Here is a 9,607-nt window from a genome sequence, read left to right as displayed (position 1 = left end):
CCCAAATGTTACCTTAATAAAAGCAAGTGAATTTAGTAGAGATCTATACATACGAAATGGATTTCACCTTAGCAACTTGGTAGAAATGAAATTGCTAAATTCATAACAGAAACTGTAAAGAAAACAAAAGTACAAACTAGGCCCACAATACCACTTGGCTACAGAGAACTGAACATCACCCCCAATGCTACTGTTACATCCGACAGGTCTCACGAAAATTTGGTACCCAAGTGCAATAATGGTTTGGACCATACCAACATCAGAGCACAATTCAGCACACCTAATATAGATAAAACTAGTGATTACTTATCACAGCTGCCTATTCCTGCAATAGTTAACTCTCAAAGGAAATCTTCTTTAGAATAAAGAACAAAAAGAGTAACAGAGTAAATGTTGTAGCCAGTAATGTGCCTGAGTCCCACTCACTTGAAAAACCAGTGTACTCACACAAAAAGTCAAAATTTTGTGTTTTCTTCCAGAATATGCAAAGCATAAGGAACAAAAGTTTAGAACTAAAATATTTTTAGAAAGCTTTAGAGACACTATAGATGTGCTTTGTGTAGCCGAGCATTGGCTTAAAGATAATGAAGCTGCCTATTTTTCCCTTCCCGGCTTTCAAATGGTTAACAATTTTTGCAGAACTAATAAAAAGGGAGGTGGCTGACAAATACTTGCCCAAGATAATGTAGAATGTAATCCATTACTTAAAACCAAGCATATGAACTGTGAAAAGCATTTTGAACATGTCACAGTAGAAGTTAAATCTATTAAGCTTTTAGTTATATGTATCTACAGACCACCTGATGGTAACATACAAATATTCACCTCCAAACTAGATATGTTACGACAACAGTATAGTTTAAAATATCCCAATATTATCTTATGTGGAGACTTTAATATAGATTTCCTGGTAGAATCCACTGCTTCCCGGAAAATAGTGAATATATTGCAATGTTATAACATGATAAACTTAAACAAAAAACCTACGAGAACAACTAATACCAGCTCCTCTGCAATAGATGCTGTTTTGGTTAACACTGACATGCCATCTGTCTGCAAACTAGACAACATCTCCAACGGTATATCAGATCACAACTGCTTGATACTGAATATGACCATGCAAGATACAAATAGACAGACAGAACCTCCCAACAGACATACAAAAGATCAACTAGCAATAAAAATAATATACCACATTTCTCACTTCTGCTCCATAAAGCTGACTGGAAAGGTGTCTATTGTGCCAGCAATGTTGACAGAAAGGCTAATGAATTTACGAGTATCTTGCAACACTGCTATGAAGTGGCATTCCCAATCAAACTTACAGCTAAAAAATACACATCTCAACTGTCCAATAATAAATGGTTAACACCAGGAATAAAAACCTCTTGCAGAAATAAGAGACTGCTATATGCCTACAGTAAAACTATAGACAGTGAGGTGTTCTATAACTATTTCAAGCAGTATAAAAGAATTATAAACAAGGTAATTCATGAAGCAAAGAAAATGTATAATAGGCAATTCATTATCAACTCAAGTAATCAATCAAAAGCCATGTGGAGATTGAAAGATGAAACAGTTGGCAAAAAAGACAAGACACACTCAATAATCTGCATTAAAGATCAGGATGGTGTTATCACTGACCCTAAGCAATTATGTTAACCCTTTAATGCATACTGTAGCTGATAAGCTACAGACCTCATTTCTTCGATTTATTCCATATGGAGAAACATTTTCGATCAAATTCGTTATGTAGCTAAGTGTATACACTCCGCTGCAGTTTCTAGTAGTTCTTCATAGCGATCATAGATGGCAGGACGAGCTGAAGCAGTTCGACAGTGAGCTGTGTGGACATACTGCCAAGTGTGTGTTTTGGCGGAAAGTTGAGGTGTGTTTTTGGTGTTTGTGCACTGATTTCTGGGTTTGAAAATTACTTTTTCATTTTGAAAACGTAAGTAGATATGGTGTAAACAGTTAATTCGAGTGTCTTTGCGATAGATTTGAAATGAGGCCTGTTTTTGTGTATGTAGCTTATCAGCTACATTTTTCATTTACTGCATTTCAGGCGCTGACGTAAAAATGTCTCGAAAGAGTCAAGAAGAAATGCTTATGGAATGGTTAGAGATTCCACTAAGCAGTGATGACGATCTTGAGTGTTTCTCTGACGATTCCATTCAAGATGAGACATATGTTGCTCCAGAATCTGTTGATTGTGATAGTGACAGTAGTGACGAAGAAAGTCAAGTACCAGTAATTAGGACTGAAGATGTTTCTGGAACAAGACAATCTGATGTTATAATGAAGGAATCGACGTCACAGTTGTCTGATAATGCTCTGAAACTGCCATGCAGCAGCAAAAATGTTACCAAAAACAGCAGGAGTGTGGTTTGGAAAGATAAACAGTTGATTATTCCCGAACTGCAGTCAAAATTTCATGGCAATACTTCGTTACCAGAAGAAGTAACAAACTTAAATACTCCATACCAATTCTTCAAACATATATTTCCATCTAAATTGTTTGATCTAATTGTCGAAGAGTCTCATAGATACAGTGTGCAGTGTAATCCTGATAGACCAATAGATTTATCCTGTGATGACATAAAAAAATTTATAGGCATCTGTCTCGTAATGTCAATAGTTCATGTACCTAATACGAGGGATTACTGGGGAGAAGTTACTGGTACTCATCTGATCAAGACAACAATGACAGTGAATCAGTATGAGCAAATACGTAAGTTTCTTCACTTCAATGACAACAGTGCAATGATACCCAGGGGTGAAAAAGGTCATGATAGACTCTTCAAGATAAGACCCATAATAGAATTGATGAGATCTCGGTTTCAAACAATACCTGTTGAGGAGTGTGTTTCTGTTGATGAACAGATATGTTCAACAAAGGCTAGAAGTTATTTGAAACAATACATGCCAAACAAGCCTCATAAGTATGGATACAAATTATTTGTTATTAGTGGCATATCTGGTTATGCCTACGATTTTGAGATTTTCACTGGAGATGAAAATGAACCAGAAAAAAGAGTGACTGGGGAGGAAGACTTGGGAGCAAGTGCAAATGTTGTAGTTCGACTCAGTAGGATACTACCAAGAAATATGAACCACAAACTGTACTGTGACAATTATTACACAAGTCTGCCACTGCTTGTATGGTTACATAAACAAGGAATTTACTCACTTGGGACAGTCAGAAGAAACAGAGTGCCAGACTGCAAGCTCCCTTCAGAAGCTGAGCTGAAGAAAATGGCACGAGGTGCATCAGTAGAGCGCGTCGCAACAGTGGATGGTGTCGACATATCAAGTGTAGTGTGGAAAGATAACAAGAGTGTGATGTTGCTTTCTACACTTGCTGGACAGCAGCCTATTCATGAAGCAGGGAGGTATGACAAAAAAAACAAAGTCAAGAATAACAATACCTTGTCCACAAATAATTAAGCTCTACAATAAACATATGGGAGGTGTTGACCTTCTTGACAGCATAATGGGTCGACATAAAATTCTTGTGAAAAGTCGAAAATGGTATATAAGATTGTTTTACCATCTCCTGGACATGGGAGTAGTCAATTCCTGGCTGTTGTATAGGAGAGTAGCAGAAACCAAAGGGATTAGGAGAACTATGAAACTCTCCGAATTTCGAATGGAAATTGCTCACTGTTTGTGTCGCTCAGGTCAAACTTCAGCAAAACGTGGAAGGCCAAGTAATGAACTCGAAAACCAAATACAAGCTAAGAAGACAAAGGGGCCCACAGCACATGTACCTCCACAAGATGTAAGGCTGGATCAAGTAGGTCACCTGCCTTCGTACTTGCAAGTGAGACAGAGGTGCAAAATGCCAGGATGCAAGGGATTTTCCTGGGTTCAGTGTAATAAATGTGCAGTTGCATTGTGTTTGCACAAACAAAAGAACTGTTTTCAAACTTTTCATGTAAAGTGATTATCACATGCTTGGGTACAAACCTGTTGGAACTAGATACCTTATTGTTCATATATAAAAGTGTATAAAATATACAATAAATGCTCAATATTTACAACATTAATGTCCTATTTATTATTTTAGGATTTTTCCCTTCCTATACAAAGTATTTAATCATAATCAACAATTAAATTACGAGAGATTTGGTCAAAATTGAGGGAGCAAAATAAGCACATTTATTGTGGCTCGTAAGGTGTTAACTCAAAATGTAGCTGATCAGCTACAAAGCGATTTTCAACAATAGTGCTTTGTTAATTTAATTTAAAAAATTTTTCAATATTTTTTTTCGAAATGTAGGCACTATAAACTAAACATGGTAATTTTTACAGCTTGAAATAAAAAATCATGCATTTAAGGGTTAAATATTTAATGACCATTTCACAAATATTGGTGACAAGTTTTCTTCTTTAATCAAGACTCCTGCACTCACTCATCACCCAGATTCAGCAGTATTCCCACAGTCAATTTTCCTTGACCCAGTCACACCAAATGAAATCTGCAATATTATAAGGCAGAGACCAAACAAACATTCCTGTGGTCTTGACGGTATATCTGATTGCCTTTTAAAACGAGTCTGCCATCATGTGTGTGAACCACTGTCAGATATAATAAACTGCTCTTTATCATCAGGTCAATTTCCTAGAATTTTTAAAGCAGCAAAAGTTATTCCTCTGTTTAAACAAGGGGAAAGGAGTGATGTAAACAACTACAGACCTATCTCAGTCTTATCAAGCTCAACAAAAGTCCTCAAAAAATCAGTATATGACCGTGTTACAAATTTCTTGGAAAGTAACTGCATACTAAGTCCTCACCAGTTTGGGTTTAGGAAAGGGAGATCAATAAATGGAGCATTATACTCATTTTTAAATGAAATCTGTAGGGCACTCAATGATAGAAAACACACAACAGGTGCGTTTCTTGATCTCACTAAAGCTTTTGATCTTGTCAACCATGGATTAATTTTGGAGAAACTACTACATTATGGGATTAGGGGAAATTGCAATGAATGGTTTAGGTCATATCACTCAGACAGAGTACAGAAAGTAGTGATTACATCAAAAATTGGTGAAAATGCTATATCAGAGGAGCAAGTTGTAAGACAAGGTATTTCCCAAGGCTCTACACTTGGTCCCCTTTTATTTCTAATATTCATCAAGGATCTGCCCCAAAGCATTCAGGAAGGTCTTCGGTAATGTTTGCTGACGACACCAATATACTGTTTTCAAATCACTGTCCTCATCAACTCAACTCCACAATTGCTGATACAAATTATAGTCTGGTAAACTGGTTGAACAAAAACAAACTTCTCCTAAATAAAGATAAAACAGTGTATATAAATTTCCACTAGACACAAAGGTATCGTCTGTGATAGGTGATATCAGGATTAAGAATGTGCCCATACAGCGAGAAAGAGCCACAAAATTCCTTGGAGTGTGGATAGATGACACACTACAGTGGGACATACATAAAGATAAATTATTAAGTAAAATGAACAGTTTGTGCTATGCTTTTAGTATTTTAAGTAAAATCTGTGATATCGAAACACTAAAATGTGCCTACTTTGCATTAGTACACTCAATAATTACATACTACATTCCTTTTTGGGGCTTCTCCCATAAGAATGTATTTATTATGCAGAAGCAAATAATTAAAGACAATGAAACAAGTACCCCTGTCTTCCACCACTAAACATCTCTTTAAGGAGCTCAGTATTTTGCCAGTGCCTTGTATCTATATTCATGAAACAGTGTGTTTTATTCATGAAAATCTCCATATATTTACAAAAAATATAGATGTTCACTATCATAATACTCATCATTCCAATGACATATTTATAGCTGATAAATGGCTACATAAAGGGCACAGTAGTGTAAGGCACGGGGGAGTACTTCTGTACAAGAAGCTACCTGAAAATGTCAGGTCTTGCCAGAAAGGATTCAGATCCAAAATAAAGTCAATCCTACAGAAGCACTGCTTCTATTCAGTGGAAGAATTTATGAATAGTAATCTAAAACAATTTTTGTAATGTATTTTACTGCATGTGTTAAAATATTACTTTTAACTGACTTATTTGACTCTATTCACAGATATAACTGTTCCTTGTTATGGCTCATCTGCACTTATGATAACACAATGTAAATAGTGTTACTCTGTAATCATTATCTGATGACTGTATGTAACATACCAAAAAAGTTATGATTCGCTATGTGCAGCATATAATTTATATAAAATTGTATCTTAAAAATGTCTATACTTATGCATGTAACTGAATACCTACAAAATAAGTATATTTATACATCAAATAATGTTAAATGTAACTTATCCTACATCTATGTGTAATAACACAACAAGATTTCTGGATGAATAAATAAATGAATGAATACCAACATTAAATGCATTTAAAATAAAGTTAAAACAGTTCTTGCTTGACCATTGCTTCTATTCTTTGTCTGAGTTTATGGAACATCATAATAAGTAAACCTCATTTACCAAATTTCAACTAATTGTCAATTCATAATATAGTTTACATCGTGCTTATCACGTCATCTCACTTAATAACTGCTATTATCACATGTAGAAGCAATGTAGTACATCAACCTGCATTATTATGAATTTTTATTATGTCAACAATGTAGTCAAAATGACTACTATATTGTAAACTAACTAGGTTTACCACTGCCCTATATCACATGCACAAACAATGTACGAAACTGATTCTTGGACCAATAAATAAATAAATCAGTCTAATAAAGCAACCCCTGCTCTGTTTCTCATCTGATTCAAGCTAGTTGCTGTATAAGGTGCTTTGTATAGATTTCCACTGGTGTTCTAGTGAGATTTCCATTCTGTATCAGATTTCCAGTATTTGTCTGATCTCAGCTGCAGTGCAAAGAACCATGTGGAGAGTGTCGAGATTTCCACTCTTTGTCTGATGTGAACTGTGGTGCGGTGTAAAATACTGTGTAGAGACTTCCCGCAGCTGTGCAGAATGACAGTTTGCTGTGTTGACAGATTTACTAAGGATAAGACACTTTCTCATTCCCTGCCTCCAATTATTGCATGGACTCCAGAAAAACAAAAAGGAACGATTTAAGAGACTCCAGGTAAAGAAAAAGGAATGACGCAAGGGGCTTGAGATGATGTATTTTCACACTGCCACATCTCCTCACACGAAACACTGATCTGAGTAATGAAAGAGGCCAAGATCCATTTATTTGCCAATGAATAATATTTAACAATGTATAATATTTAAATCCCCCCCCCCCTCCCATGAACCATGGACCTTGCCGTTGGTGGGGAGGCTTGCGTGCCTCAGCGATACGGATGGCCGTACCGTAGGTGCAACCACAACGGAGGAGTATCTGTTGAGAGGCCAGACAAACGTGTGGTTCCTGAAGAGGGGCAGCAGCCTTTTCAGTAGTTGCAGCGGCAACAGTCTGGATGATTGACTGACCTGGCCTTGTAACACTAACCAAAACGGCCTTGCTGTGCTGGTACTGCGAACAGCTGAAAGCAAGGGGAAACTACAGCCATAATTTTTCCCGAGGGCATGCAGCTTTACTGTATGGTTAAATGATGATGGTGTCCTCTTGGGTAAAATATTCCAAAGGAAAAATAGTCCCCCATTTGGATCTCCGGGCGGCGACTACTCAAGAGGATGTCGTTATCAGGAGAAAGAAAACTGGCGTTCTATAGATTAGAGCATGGAATGTCAGATCCCTTAATCGGGCAGGTAGGTTAGAAAATTTAAAAAGGGAAATGGATAGTGTAATGGAACTGACAAATAGACATCATTTTATTTTATTATACACTAAAGTCGTGTTAAAAAAGCTTTTGCGTAGGATAATACTAAGTTAGGTGTTGCGATCAATAATCGATATGAGAATTGTATGTTCTTTGTAGCTTATGACCGTGATCTTTGGTCTACAACGGTTTTTCGGACACTTGAGTGTTGGCTGCGGTTGAGTGTAGTTGTGTATATAGTTTTGGCAATAAATGTGTTTTTGATACAAAGAAACCATGGAATACTGCGTCATTTTTCGATAGTCCAGTAATAATTAAAAAACCCGCACCTTTTCTTGGACCCTGAGCAGCAAAGGAATCATCGCCTAGACAATGAGAAGCCACATGGACAACGCAGACTCAGCAGCATCAACAAAGGAGACATAATGGCCAGCTCTACTAAAGTACTATACGGCCATTAGCCACACCGTAACGGTGTCCTTATGGAGATAACTCCTGCACAGTAGAGCGGGTTCGTGACAATAGGTTAAAGTTAGATACAATGGGAATTAGTGAAGTTCGGTGGCAGGAGGAACAAGACTTGTGTAGCATAGCAAAACCGGGAGCCCCACTAGCGGAAATAATAAAACCGACTGAATCTAGAGAGGTTAAAATTCTACACGATAAAGACTGTGTAATACTCATCGGAGGTTCAAACGATGTATATAAAAATGAAACTGCAAATGCTACACGTTATCTTAAACAGTGTCTCAAGAACCTCACACATACAAACGTGATAATCGTGAATACACCACATCGGCACTATCTGGATAACCAATCATGTGTAAATACAGAAATACAAAATGCCAACTATCAGTTTGCCAAAATCTGTAGACGTTTTAAAAATGTTAAATGTGTTAATATAAATAATATAGGTCATAGATTCCATACACAACATGGACTACACTTAAACAGTATTGGGAAAGAATATCTGGCGAACATGATAATGAAGGAAATAAAACTATTTCAAAACACCTTCAACACAAAACCAATTGTTATACCACTATCAGTAATAGAACATTCCACAATACAAGAAAAATCAACAAAGGCAGTCATCTCGTCAGCAGCAGAACTGACATCAGCAGAACCTTCACCACCACCTCCACCACCACCACCACCACCACCACCACCACCACCACCACCAACAATAAGAACAGGAGACACAGCAACAGTGGGACAGACAACAGCAAAGTCAACAACAGCAGTAGCACCAGAAGCGACAGTACCAATGCACTAGCCACCAGCTAAATCACACCCCATCAGAAGGAGCCAGAGGACAAGAAAGTACATCACTCCAAAGGAGGATTTTTTATGGTTCAGCACCATCAGGAGAAAAAAACTGGGGCAAACCGGCACAAAGCATCAGTCACTGTCAACAAAATGCAAACAAAAGATACAGGCAAGGTAAGCTGTGCTCGTTACTCGGTCTTTCATCAAAATATACAATCTGTCAGAAACAAAGTGCAACAATTAGAAGTGGAACTACAAACTTTAAACAGTTTGTAACGACAACTGTACGTATAATAATTTTTTTCTTTATGAATTTAGATAAATTAATGTAAGCAACGTTTTGAACTTTTTTTTTCGGTTCGTATCGTTATGTTAAAGAGACTGTGAGCAACTTTTGAAATGAATATTATTATTTATGTTAGATTTCAAATGATGTGGTAATCAAAGGAAAGTGTATTTAATGTTAAAACTATTGTAAGATGTGAAAATTGTAATTTATACACTTGGTCCATACGTAGGTAATGCATTAGGATATGTGTAGTAGAAAACCTGTGGTGAATACCCTACCTGTAGGGGAGCGGCAAAAGGTGGAGGCAGGCAAGGCGGGAA

At 36.9% G+C, this 9,607-nt stretch overlaps 1 protein-coding gene across 1 annotated transcript; it reads left to right on the top strand.

Annotated features, from left to right (window-relative positions):
* The first annotated feature begins 2,628 nt into the window (after positions 1-2,628).
* On the top strand, positions 2,629-3,447 carry LOC126456624 (piggyBac transposable element-derived protein 4-like). Its single transcript, XM_050092368.1, has one exon. The coding sequence runs from the start codon at positions 2,629-2,631 to the stop codon at positions 3,445-3,447; it is 819 nt and encodes a 272-aa protein (XP_049948325.1).
* Positions 3,448-9,607: the final 6,160 nt, after the last annotated feature.

The sequence above is a fragment of the Schistocerca serialis genome, chromosome 2, assembly GCF_023864345.2.
Source record: "Schistocerca serialis cubense isolate TAMUIC-IGC-003099 chromosome 2, iqSchSeri2.2, whole genome shotgun sequence".
NCBI classification, from domain to species: Eukaryota; Metazoa; Arthropoda; class Insecta; order Orthoptera; family Acrididae; genus Schistocerca; species Schistocerca serialis.
This window is presented reverse-complemented; position numbering and strand designations above follow the sequence as displayed.

Bases quoted from the DNA above. Each gene is read 5' to 3' on its own strand.
- LOC126456624 (XM_050092368.1), top strand. From the start codon at position 2,629: ATGTCAATAGTTCATGTACCTAATACGAGGGATTACTGGGGAGAAGTT.